Below are 13,195 nucleotides of genomic sequence, written 5' to 3'. Positions count from 1 at the left end.
CTTTTCATTCGTTGTACTTTGTGGGTTTTTTTTAATGGATTTGCTTCACATTTAGCTTTGCTCAAAAGAAAGAAACCCCACTGTCATCCACCGAATAGGCTTTTCAAGGAGAAATTAATTAGCTGGGTCAGACTGACCCAGAGTAAGGATTTACCCAGCAGTTTAACACAGGAAAGAGGGGAAAAAAACATATTTTTCATTTAAAAAAACAACTTAAAAATGAAGAATGGATGCAAAATTATAAAGGGAGAGGTTGTGTGCTTCTGATGAATAGTTGAAATTAATGGCTATGCTGATTATGAAGATGTTTCCTCAGATTTAAGGGTTTGGGTGGTGGCTTTATCCCGAAGTTGGCTGAAAAACCTGCTAGGCTCATTAGGTAGAGACTATTCAAACTTTTTGGAAATAGAGAAACTTTAGTGTTACTTGTCTATCGACACAAAAAGGGAAAACTATAACTATTATGGAGTCTTTATTTGTAAATACATAATGCAATAAAAAACCCCCACAAAATCCCCATTTATAATAGGAGATTACAACACATGCACGCACACACACACACACACACACACACACACACACACACACACACACACACACACACACACACACACACACATGCACACACCCACACACACTCTTTTATTGAAAGCACCCTGAAAGCTCTTTTGTAGATCCAAAGAATGCTCCACTTGTTCGCCACTTATTTATTCCATGTCCATGTCATTTTGTGCCGGGCAGACTGGTGGCAATATTGAGATGTGTAACCAGAATGATGAGAAGACATTCGGGGAAATTAGTGGTTTCTAAATCAAACAGATCCAAACTGTTTCCCAGATGCCTGTTATTGTGCAATGCATCACGTGGTTCACCCACCCATGTCACAGACAGATCTTGACATGTTATTTCTCTCCGACTTCACAAGAGTGGTTTCCCACTGATGCCTCATCTGTTGGCAAGTGGTCAGATATGCGCTGTATGTGTTTGTGCATTTCAGAGCTCGGATTACTCTGCGGTGGAGGAGCAGCAAGCAGGGTACAGATATGAAGGAGAGGAGTGGATCTTTTGTGGTGGGGCTGTGTGCCCTGCTGCTCCTGAGCTCAGGAGGTTTAGTTTTCCTGCTGGTTCGACAGAGAGAGCTGACGGCGGAGCTGCTCAGATTGGACGCCCAGATGCAGGTGCTGTCACAGAGCTGCAGGATGCAGGGAGTCCTGCCCACGGACCCTGCAGAGGCTGCAGACCTGAAGAAGCTCCACCGCAGCAGAAGAAACCAGGAGGGAGAACCGACACGAAGCCAAGAGGAGAATGATATGATGATGCTGATGACTTACTCCATGGTTCCTGTAAGACACCTAAATACTTTAATATGGCCACTTTATATGAAATTGGGAATATTGCAGGCTGTTTACTATACGTCTGTAAAAAAACAAAAAAACATACGAAAAGAACATTTCTTATGTTATTATGAGACAGAACAGATGAGCAATTAGCGACTTTTTGCCGTCATCTAGAAACATTTCCTCTCTTTTCCCTTTTGGGATAAGAAATATGTCTGTGCACCAATACAAGAGTCTGTTTTTCCACTGAGCCTTTCCTGGATAAATAGTTGGAGCAGAAGGGCATGACTGCTCCTCCCTCTACTGTCCTCACATCCAATGGTAACAGCCATTTCTCCAGAGGGCGCTACTGTAGTTTTTGACAGCATTGTCAGTGATGCACCAATCCATCCATCTGTTACTGTTTGTCCTGTTACGGTTTGTAGAAGAGTAAATAAAACAGCAAATATTCAACATTAAAATGACAGGAGCAATTCATAGATTAATAATGTTAATTATGTCAACAATCACTTTAATAAATTGACTTTTCAGCTCTGAAATGGTGATAATATGAAATAAAAATAGCTGTTAACTCTCAAATCCTGATAGCAAATGATACAGATATAGTTAGTAAGATAGGGGTAAGAACAGGAAAGCTGCTTGTATCCAACCAGATGTAAAACGCTATAAAGCTTCCAGATGTTTCAATCAACACTGACCTCACCTGCTCTTCCTGCTTGTTTTCTTTATTTCAGGTCAAAGCCTTCATAGATCTGTGCAACACCTCCAGAGGACTCTGCTTAACAGGTGCACCTCACAAATATTCTTCATTCCACCATGGCAGTTATTATGGTGGCTGGTGCTTCTACTGTGTTTGATTTGTGTAAAATATTTTTATTTCATCCCCCCTCCCCAGGCCCACCTGGACCACCAGGTAAAACCAGGCACTTTGAATGAATTGCTCAGTTACGTAAACTAAGCTGAATTTGTTACTACAGCCACAGTCCTTTTGCCTGTTAGGTTTGCCTGGTCCAGCTGGTTCACCGGGACCACGTGGGGAGCCCGGGCCGGTGGGCCGGAGAGGAAGAAGAGGTGAGAGATCTGTTGTGACAAATACATTTCCTCAGACTACCACCCTACTGAGGTGTGCACCACAACAGACAAAGTAACACGGAAACCATTCCCTTGCTAAGCCTTGATTGCATCACTTTTAAATACCACATTAACAAAGCATGGCCGACTGATTCAGATGGAAAAGGCTGACTGGACAGATTACAACTAAATCACCTCTTTGACAATTTACTTCACATTTAAAATCCAAAATCATCCATTCACAGTCTTCCAATCAACACGTGATCATCCCGCTTTTAGTTTCCTTTTTCTATTCATGACCTGTCAATGATAGGATCCCCTGGTGAGAAAGGAGAGCCAGGACCCAAAGGAGACCCGGCGCCTCCCGGAGCCTGCAATGACAGTCTCGTTGAGGGTCAGTGATAACGAGGCGTTTGAACCTCATATCAATAATGTGATTAACACAGAGGAAGTCGGTCAGATTCAAGATTACAACTGAAGAGCTGTCCCATAATTTTATTTCATATTGTGAGTGATTTTCTTATTTATTTTCAGACAGACTTGAGACTTGATGTTTAGGTCCACTACTGACCACTATGTTTTCTTTTTTATCCTATTGTTGGATATAATAAACAAAGTGAACCCCAACTTCTTTATTATTTTTGGTAAAGTCTTAGTTTCATTGTTATTTTTTTCTTCAAATTTGAATTTGAAAACTGTTATAATTTAAAGTTTTCCAGTTTCATTTCATTGTTGTTGTTGTTGTTGTTGTTGTTGTTGTTGTTGTTGTTGTTGTTGTTGTTGTAGAGCCTGTCAGTGATCAGCAGTAGGCCCGTTTTAAATGTCTGACTTGCAGCTATGACAATATTTGAAGGTCCTCCTGGTCCAAGGGGTCTACCAGGCCCACCTGGTCTACCCTGCCCTGCTTGGTGTTCCAATGAAGTGAAAAACGAGACCATCGCAGAACACAACCATCAAACCAACTTGTTGATGGGTGAGAAGAACATCTCCACAGGATCATTAATCAATGAACCAGCATGTTTCACTGTCACAGCCAAAAAGCTCCCAACAGAGATATTAATCTTTTAGGTGATGCCCCAAAAATATTATGAATATTGCACACTCAGCCATGTAGACTTCATTAACATAATGTTTTAAGATATATCCATGGTGTAGGATGGTGGCTTTGGTCACATTCAATTCAATTCATCTAATAATTTTTAGAGAAACACTATGACCACCAACAAAATAAGTATCTTTTTGAATCATTTGGATTAAAAAAAATACGTTTTATAAAGGACCAGTGTGTTTGATTTAGAGGATTTACTGGCAAAATCAAATATTATATCAAGAACTATTCATTACTATTAATCACCTGTAAGAATGGTCGTGTTTTCGTCACCTTAGAATAAGCCCTTCATATCTACAGAACAGAAACAGAAAAAAATAAAAATCTCTGACACACTTGGAAAGGGAGGGGTGACCAGAAGGCTTTTAGTGGTTATAATCTGCAACCTCACCACTTTATGGCACTTAATTCTTTAAGTAAACTGTTTAATTATATTGTCTGCAAATGTTATTCCCCAACATCTCAAGGGGTTTTTTCTGAGGCATTTCCACGCTGCCAAGAATACCATTCTGGTTGTGAAATGATGTATTTATTTATGGCCCTAATGGTTTAATAATGTATGATGTCTTTATGTCTACAGAATCACCAACACCACATCCAGGCAATGAGAGCATAAATGAGCTGAATGTTATTGCCTCTAAGAAACCTCCAGACACAAGCACAGACTCTGGTAAGCAACCGTGACAAGGAAACGTCACTGTGTCATGTTTAACCTCGTACGTTTTATGTTGTATGTTTCACTGTAACGCCCCACTTTCTCCAGATTAAAACAACGCTACCTTCAATGGCAGTGGAAACATTAATCATACAAATGAAAAGTGGTCAAAAAGGGGAAAAAACAACTAAATTGTATACTATATTTGGTATCAGTATTGACCAATTCACATTTATGTTCCCTTCAGTCAAAACAACCATTTTGAGGAAGGAAGACTTTATTAATAAGTTTAAATTTGTTGCACGTTGGTTAGAGGAAACAGAACATACTGGGAAATGTTCATTAAATGTGTGATGCATAACTTCCTACAGTCATCTTAATAAATCTCCACAGTGTTACCAACACCACCTCCAGCTGATGAAGTCACCACGCGGGTTTTAATGGTTACTGAGTCTGAGAAACGTCAAGATACAGATAAGGAATCTGGTAAGCGAGTGTTAAAACGATTTCATTGACAGAACTCCTGATTTTATCGTTTTCTATTGATTTTTTACTCAATAAAAATTCCAGTACCGTTTTTTAATGCTATAGCCCTTTTAATATTACAAAGTACAAATACAAAGAGAACCCATGACGTGAGCTAATAACCTAAAAGAAATTGTGTTTTGACAAGAAAATGCAACAACATAATTGGGTTTGCGAAGGGTAAGGTTGTGGCCGTCAATTTAGACCTGAGACCTCTTTCCAAATTCAAAATCATACTTGAGGTCAAGTAAAGATGTATTATCAGAAAATAAAATGAAAGTATCAAACCAGAAAAGTGCTTCCTATAACTGTGATAATGAAACCTCAATACATTTTATTTTCCAGAGTTGGTATCATCTCATAAAGACTACAGCCACGACACCCTGAATAACACAGAGAATGGTACTGACGGACCAATTAAAGTATTAACAGGTACAGCAGGAAACACTATATACAACTATATACAGGTAGGAAACAATTATCAGTAAACAATAGGCAATAATTGATCTTCATTTCATTCAACAGCACTTTCTGTGGACCAAAACAGTGACTCCTTCAATGACAGTGGAAGCATTACTGATGGACCCACGACAAGTGGTAAGAAACTGTCTATTGGTGTCACTGTTTCACTTCAGGATTGACCACAAACAGAATCACCATCCAACAACATGAATGCACTGGCTGCTGTATTTTCAAACGGGTATTCAACCACAATCTAGCTTGCTGGTGCAGTTTAAGTGGATATTGAAGGTTTTATACTAAGTTTTTGCAATTATTTCTTTAGAGTCCCAGAACAACTTTCAGACTTTCAGCATGAGATGGACACAAACTGGTGAGTCAATTGAATTTAAGCTTCAAATCACAGTAGTACACAGCAATAAATGGTATGCATTTGTTTTATTTAATGATATGCTGTTTGTGAATTAAGTTGTGATTTCAGGTTTTAACAATATCTAATATCTGAACCATCAATTCTAGCTGAATCTCATCTTTCTTTCTGTAGAATCAGCAACTCCACATCCAACTGCTGACATTACAGATGTTACTGACTCTGAGATGCTTCTAGACACAAACACGGAAGCTGGTAAACAACCATTATGAGCAGCAGGAAGACTTACAGACAGACTTTTACTAAATCTCTTTTTTTCTTCTATTTTCAGAGTCAGACTCATTCCATCAAGATGATCGCACCTTGAATGATTACAAGAGAGAAAATGTCTCAGAAGCACCTGGACAACTATATACAGGTAGGAAATTATATTGAATGTAATTGAATTACAGTAAAGTCAATTATCAGTAAAGTCAGTGACAATAACTTTAAAACATTATATTTAATATTTAATTCCAATTCAACAGTTCCACTTTCTGTGGACCAAAACAGCGATCCCTTCAATAACAGTAGAACCAGTATTGATGCAGCCATAACAAGTGGTGAGAAAACTGTCTATTGGTGTCACTGTCTGGAATCAGTGTTGATCAGTTCTCACATTTAGTTTCAGTGTTTTTTATCTTTCCTCAAAATAGGAATATTTTATATCTGTACCATCTCTTTTAGTTAAATCTATTCTTCTTTCTGTAGAATCAGCAACTCCACATCCAACTGATGACATTACAGATGCTACCGACTCTGAGATGCTTCTAGACACAAACGTGGAAGCTGGTAAACAACCGTTATGAGCAGCAGGAAGACTTACAGACAGACTTTATTATATGAAAAAGTTAAACCCAATATTTTTTTGTTCTTTTCTAGAGTCAGTAACATCTCATCAAGATGACAATCATGACTTATTGAACGACCCCACAAGAGAAAATGCTACAGAGTCACCAATACAGCTAACAGGTAGGAAACACTGTGTTTTGAATAGTGAAGAAATTGAGTCACCATAATGTTCACATTAACATTATATTTAATGTTTTATTTCATTCATCAGCTCGAGTTTCTGTGGACCAAAACAGCGATCCCTTCAATAACAGTAGAACCAGTATTGATGCAGCCATGACAAGTGGTGAGAAACTGTTGGTTTCACTGTCTGGAATCAGTGTTAATCAGTTCTCACATTTAGTAACAGTAGTTTTTATTTTTCCTCAAAATAGGAATATTTTATATCTGTACCATCTCTTTTAGTTAAATCTATGTTTCTTTCTGTAGAATCAGCAACTCCACATCCAACTGATGACATTACAGATGTTACTGACTCTGAGATGCTTCTAGACACAAACGTGGAAGCTGGTAAACAACCATTATGAGCAGCAGGAAGACTTACAGACAAACTTTATTGTATGAAAAAGTTAAACCCAATATTTTTTTTTGGATTTCTAGAGTCAGTAACATCTCATCAAGATGACAATCATGACAACGATCCCACAAGAGAAAACGCTACAGAGTCACCAATACAGCTAACAGGTAGGAAACACTCAAGTGTTGACAAAGTGAGTGAAAACATTATTGTTATTATTACAATGTTTTACTTCATTCTACAGTTCCACTTTCTGTGGACCAGAACAGAGATTTCTTCAAAAATGCTACAGAGTCACCAATTAAATTATTAACAGGTAGGAAACACTGTGTTTTGAATTGTGAAGAAATTGAGTCACCATAATGTTCACATTAACATTATATTTAATGTTTTATTTCATTCATCAGCCCCATTACAAGTCGTAAGAAACTGTCTATTGGTGACACTGTTTGGTGTCAGTGTTGATCAGTTCTCACATTTAGTTTCAGTGTTTTTTATCTTTCCTAAAAATGGGAATATTTAATATCTGTACCATCTCTTTTAGTTAAATCGATTCTTCTTTCTGTAGAATCAGCAACTCCACATCCAACTAATGACATTACAGATGTTACTGACTCTGAAATGCTTCTAGACACAAACGTGGAAGCTGGTAAACAACCATTATGAGCAGCAGGAAGACTCACAGACAGACTTTATGATGTGAAAAAGTTAAACCCAATATTTTTTTCCATTCTAGAGTCAGTAAAATCTCATCAAGATGACAATCATGACATATTGAACGATCCCACAAGAGAAAACGCTACAGAGTCACCAATACAGCTAACAGGTAGGAAACACTGTGTTTTGAATTGTGAAGAAATTGAGTCACCATAATGTTCCCATTAACATTATATTTAATGTTTTATTTTATTAATCAGCCCCATAACAAGTGGTAAGAAACTGTCTATTGGTGACACTGTTTGGTGTCAGTGTTGATCAGTTCTCACATTTAGTTTCAGTGTTTTTTATCTTTCCTAAAAATGGGAATATTTAATATCTGTACCATCTCTTTTAGTTAAATCTATGTTTCTTTCTGTAGAATCATCAACTCCACATCCAACTGATGACATTACAGATGTTACTGACTCTGAGATGCTTCTAGACACAAATGTTGAAGCTGGTAAACAACTATTATGAGCAGCAGGAAGACTCACAGACAGACTTTATTACATGAAAAAGTTAGACCCAATATTATTTTGTTCTTTTCTAGAGTCAGTAACATCTCATCAAGATGACAATCATGACAACGATCCCACAAGAGAAAACGCTACAGAGTCACCAATACAGCTAACAGGTAGGAAACACTCAAGTGTTGACAAAGTGAGTGAAAACATTATTGTTATTATTACAATGTTTTACTTCATTCTACAGTTCCACTTTCTGTGGACCAGAACAGAGATTTCTTCAAAAATGCTACAGAGTCACCAATTAAATTATTAACAGGTAGGAAACACTTTGTTTTGAATTGTGAAGAAATTGAGTCACCATAATGTTCATATTAACATTATATTTAATGTTTTATTTAATTAATCAGCCCCATTACAAGTCGTAAGAAACTGTCTATTGGTGACACTGTTTGGTGTCAGTGTTGATCAGTTCTCACATTTAGTTTCAGTGTTTTTTATCTTTCCTCAAAATAGGAATATTTAATATCTGTACCATCTCTTTTAGTTAAATCTATGTTTCTTTCTGTAGAATCAGCAACTCCACATCCAACTGATGACATTACAGATGTTACTGACTCTGAGATGCTTCTAGACACAAATGTTGAAGCTGGTAAACAACCATTATGAGCAGCAGGAAGACTTACAGACAGACTTTATTGTATGAAAAAGTTAAACCCAATATTATTTGTTCTTTTCCAGAGTCAGTAACATCTCATCAAGATGACAATCATGACATATTGAACGATCCCACAAGAGAAAACGCTACAGAGTCACCAATACAGCTAACAGGTAGGAAACAATCAAGTGTTGACAAAGTGAGTGAAAACATTATTGTTATTATTACAATGTTTTACTTCATTCTACAGTTCCACTTTCTGTGGACCAGAACAGAGATTCCTTCAAAAATGCTACAGAGTCACCAATTAAATTATTAACAGGTAGGAAACACTGTGTTTTGAATTGTGAAGAAATTGAGTCACCATAATGTTCACATTAACATTATATTTAATGTTTTATTTCATTCATCAGCCCCATAACAAGTGGTAAGAAACTGTCTATTGGTGCCACTGTTTGGTGTCAGTGTTGATCAGTTCTCACATTTAGTTTCAGTGGTTTTTATCTTTCCTCAAAATAGGAATATTTAATATCTGTACCATCTCTTTTAGTTAAATATATGCTTCTTTCTGTAGAATCAACAACTCCACATCCAACTGATGACATTACAGATGTTACCGACTCTGAAATGCTTCTAGACACAAACGTGGAAGCTGGTAAACAACCATTATGAGCAGCAGGAAGACTCACAGACAGACTTTATTATATGTAAAAGTTAAACCCAATATTTTTTTCCATTCTAGAGTCAGTAACATCTCATCAAGATGACAATCATGACATATTGAACGATCCCACAAGAGAAAATGCTACAGAGTCACCAACACAGCTAACAGGTAGGAAACACTGTGTTTTGAATAGTGATAAAAATTGAAGTGCCATCATTTTCAAATATAATATTTAATGTTAATTTAATCAGCCCCATAACAAGTGGTAACAAACTGTCTATTGGTGTCAATGTCTGGAATTAGTGTTGATCAGTTTTCACATTTAGTATCAGTGGTTGTTATTTTTCCTCAAAATGGGAATATTTAATATCTGTACCATCTCTTTTAATTAAATATATGCTTCTTTCTGTAGAATCAACAACTCCACATCCAACTGATGACATTACAGATGTTACTGACTCTGAGATGCTTCTAGACACAAACGTGGAAGCTGGTAAACAACCATTATGAGCAGCAGGAAGACTTACAGACAAACTTTATTATATGTAAAAGTTAAACCCAATATTTTTTCAATTCTAGAGTCAGTAACATCTCATCAAGATGACAATCATGACAACGACCCCACAAGAGAAAACGCTACAGAGTCACCAATACAGCTAACAGGTAGGAAACACTCAAGTGTTGACAAAGTGAGTGAAAACATTATTGTTATTATTACAATGTTTTACTTCATTCTACAGTTCCACTTTCTGTGGACCAGAACAGAGATTTCTTCAAAAATGCTACAGAGTCACCAATTAAATTATTAACAGGTAGGAAACACTGTGTTTTGAATTGTGAAGAAATTGAGTCACATAATGTTCACATTAACATTATATTTAATGTTTTATTTAATTCATCAGCCCCATAATTAGTGGTAAGAAACTGTCTATTGGTGACACTGTTTGGTGTCAGTGTTAATCAATTCACACATTTAGTTTCAGTAGTTTTTATTTTTCCTCAAAATGGGAATATTTAATATCTGTACCATCTCTTTTAGTTAAATCGATTCTTCTTTCTGTAGAATCAGCAACTCCACATCCAACTGATGACATTACAGATGTTACTGACTCTGAGATGCTTCTAGACACAAACGTGGAAGCTGGTAAACAACCATTATGAGCAGCAGGAAGACTTACAGACAGACTTTATTATATGAAAAAGTTAAACCCAATATTTTTTTATTTATTTCTAGAGTCAGTAACATCTCATCAAGATGACAATCATGACAACGATCCCACAAGAGAAAACGCTACAGAGTCACCAACACAGCTTCTAACAGGTATGAAACACTCAAGTGTTGACAAAGTGAATGAAAAAGTTATTGTTATTATTACAATGTTTTACTTCATTCTACAGTTCCACTTTCTGTGGACCAGAACAGAGATTTCTTCAAAAATGCTACAGAGTCACCAATTAAATTATTAACAGGTAGGAAACCCTCTATTTTAAATTATGTAAAATGGCCTAAAAAAAATGTCCTTCTGTCTTTTGTACGATTTATGATGCAGCAATGTAACACCATAAGTGTCTATGTGTATAAATATTTGTTTCCTTTCATGTTGCAGCCTCACTCTCTGAAGATCTGGAGAGAGACACATTCAACAACAATACAAACATTATCAACACACCCATGAAAAGCGGTAAGAAACAGTTTTGTGACCCGTATTTGGTTTAAATATTAATTTATAATCTTGGTTTAAAAGATTTCTCTTTTCTCTCAAAGCCCATCAGTCATTTTTAAATGGTCGATAGTATAGCCAGTTATTTTGGCTTTAAACAGAATAAACATCCACTTTATTTTGTAAATTAGCCTTCTTCTTATTATACTTCTTCTTCTTACTTTTTATTTAGACTCTTCATATCCACAGACTAACAACAACAATAACATTATGACAACCACTGAGAGATGGACAAATATTACTCAGAACATTTTTCAAATTACGCTATCTATCTGTTGGATAACAGATAATATTCAAATACTGACGTATTTTCTTTTATTTAGAGTGCAACATTAGATCCATTAAATGCTCGGAGAGAGCCACCAAAATGCAAAGCACTTTTGGAGCCTGGATGTCTGATGCCTCTCAGCTGGATGATGGTCGATACTGGCTGGCCGATCATTTTTCAGGTGATTTATTTTATTTTTTAATTTTATTTTTTAACAGCAGCCACAAGTCTACAAGTCATTCATCAAAGATATTTTCAGTTATTATAGACTTACTGTTAACACAGAGACATTTTTCGCCCAGGTCGAGTTTTGGAGGAGCATAAGAACAGTTCGACATTTCAGGATCCAAGCAACAACATGATTGACATGAGGCTGTTCTTCCAGGGCTGTGGTCATGTTGTTTACAAGCAGTCCTTTTACTTTCACAACGCAGGAACAAACAGGCTTATAAAGTAAGTGTTTGTGTGAAACATGTATACGATTTGTCCCTGTGGCTTACTTTCTCATATTGACTTTTTTATTCTTATAATATTTTACAGATTTGACCTGAATACCAGGAGAACAAATGCTCTGATCATGGCGAACAGCAGATATAACCACCTGAATTATCTTTTCCGCAACTCGAAGACATATTTTAAGTTTGCTGTGGATGAAAATGGACTGTGGGTCATTTTTGCATCAGATACTGATGATGATACGATGGTTGCGAAGATTAACCCAGACGGATTCTTTGTGGAGTCAATCATAAATACTCACTATCCTACAGCTAAAGCAGGAAATGCATTCATTGTATGTGGGGTGCTATATTTTACAGACGACGAAGACAGAAGCGTTTCATATGCCTTTGACTTAAAGAAAGAGATTCCTCTGGATGCAAGTTTTGATTTAAGGCCAGCTAATGGCATCCTGGCTATGCTGTCATATTATCCCAACAAAAAGCGTCTGTATGTGTGGGACAACAGCAGTGTGAAAATCTGCAGAGTTAAACTCAAACCAACCTAGATTTCATCACAAACCTTATAAAACAAGCAATGGTTTGCAGGAATTTCTTGAAACACTAATCTGCTTTTGACACAGGACATTTATTTAGTCACACTGATCATTTAGCTTATTGAAACTGGGTGAAATGGGGACAAGTTATTACCAAAACCATGAATAATCAGGATTACACAGTCATGTCCTCTATTTGAAGTAAATACGCATTGCCTATTTCTTTCTTGTGTGCTGGCTTATTTATCTTCACTGGATCTGGTCTTGCTCAACGCGGCAGAACTGAAAGTGAACTTTGAGGTTTTGATATATTTCAAAGGTGCAAGGTGGTCGGTTTAAAGAGAAAACCACCCGGGCTCTGAGACAATACAGCTCATGTCGCTGTTTTAGTGAGTTCAAGAAAAATGGAACTGATAGGATTGTTTCAGAATATCTTACAAAATCCTGCGAGAACAGTTTTTTCCTCTCTGATTTATGATTATCTGGAAACAAATATATGGTGTCTGATCTCTGCATTCTTTTTGTCCTTAAACGACAAGCAGCATCAAAGCTGTATGTGTATATTATTATGTTTATTGTTAAATTAAGTAACAGGTTTCTGCAACTTTTTCAATGATTTCATATGATATCTCATATGTGAATTGTTTGTATGTGATGTATGCTCGGCTTAAAGTTGGTATTTACGTTAATTACAGACCACCATGTGATTCCACAAGCAACTCAGGCAATAAATATGATTCATGAATCATGACGCAGTATTGTTACTTTTGCGGCCTCAAAATCCAATGAGGTTGAGG

At 36.6% G+C, this 13,195-nt stretch overlaps 1 protein-coding gene across 19 annotated transcripts; it reads left to right on the top strand.

Moving 5' to 3' along the window:
- Positions 1 to 905: 905 nt before the first annotated feature.
- Positions 906 to 13,143, top strand: LOC311018072 (uncharacterized protein). 19 transcript variants are annotated; one of them, XM_084016838.1, is made up of 40 exons: positions 906 to 1,343; positions 2,072 to 2,123; positions 2,233 to 2,250; positions 2,337 to 2,408; positions 2,722 to 2,802; positions 3,262 to 3,381; positions 4,097 to 4,186; positions 4,565 to 4,657; positions 5,042 to 5,128; positions 5,222 to 5,293; positions 5,481 to 5,528; positions 5,700 to 5,780; positions 5,857 to 5,943; positions 6,053 to 6,127; positions 6,276 to 6,356; positions 6,447 to 6,536; positions 6,628 to 6,702; positions 6,846 to 6,926; positions 7,017 to 7,100; positions 7,178 to 7,249; positions 7,502 to 7,582; positions 7,670 to 7,759; positions 8,012 to 8,092; positions 8,183 to 8,266; positions 8,344 to 8,415; positions 8,668 to 8,748; positions 8,838 to 8,927; positions 9,005 to 9,076; positions 9,329 to 9,409; positions 9,497 to 9,586; positions 9,831 to 9,911; positions 9,998 to 10,081; positions 10,159 to 10,230; positions 10,482 to 10,562; positions 10,653 to 10,739; positions 10,817 to 10,888; positions 11,026 to 11,100; positions 11,463 to 11,588; positions 11,710 to 11,860; positions 11,948 to 13,143. In XM_084016838.1, the coding sequence occupies exons 1-40, from the start codon at positions 1,044 to 1,046 to the stop codon at positions 12,408 to 12,410; spliced, it is 3,873 nt and encodes a 1,290-aa protein (XP_083872964.1). In that variant the 5' UTR covers positions 906 to 1,043; the 3' UTR covers positions 12,411 to 13,143. The 19 variants fall into 19 exon arrangements, with proteins under 19 accessions (XP_083872964.1, XP_083872953.1, XP_083872967.1 ...); XM_084016827.1 differs by having other exon boundaries at positions 7,478 to 7,582; XM_084016841.1 differs by lacking the exon at positions 6,053 to 6,127 and having other exon boundaries at positions 7,478 to 7,582.
- Positions 13,144 to 13,195: the final 52 nt, after the last annotated feature.

Source organism: Eutrigla gurnardus (genome assembly GCF_963514095.1).
Source record: "Eutrigla gurnardus genome assembly, chromosome: 9".
Classification (NCBI taxonomy): domain Eukaryota; kingdom Metazoa; phylum Chordata; class Actinopteri; order Perciformes; family Triglidae; genus Eutrigla; species Eutrigla gurnardus.
Note: the sequence above shows the minus strand (reverse complement) of the source record. Positions and strands in the feature narration are given on the sequence as shown.

What these genes read in the sequence shown, in the direction of transcription:
- LOC311018072 (XM_084016827.1), top strand. Translation starts at nt 1,044, where the DNA reads ATGAAGGAGAGGAGTGGATCTTTTGTGGTGGGGCTGTGTGCCCTGCTG. An exon ending in GTCACCAATACAGCTAACAG is followed by an intron (nt 8,928 to 9,004) that starts GTAGGAAACAAT and finishes TTCATTCTACAG; the next exon opens with TTCCACTTTCTGTGGACCAG. An exon ending in AGACACAAACGTGGAAGCTG is followed by an intron (nt 10,563 to 10,652) that starts GTAAACAACCAT and finishes ATTTATTTCTAG; the next exon opens with AGTCAGTAACATCTCATCAA.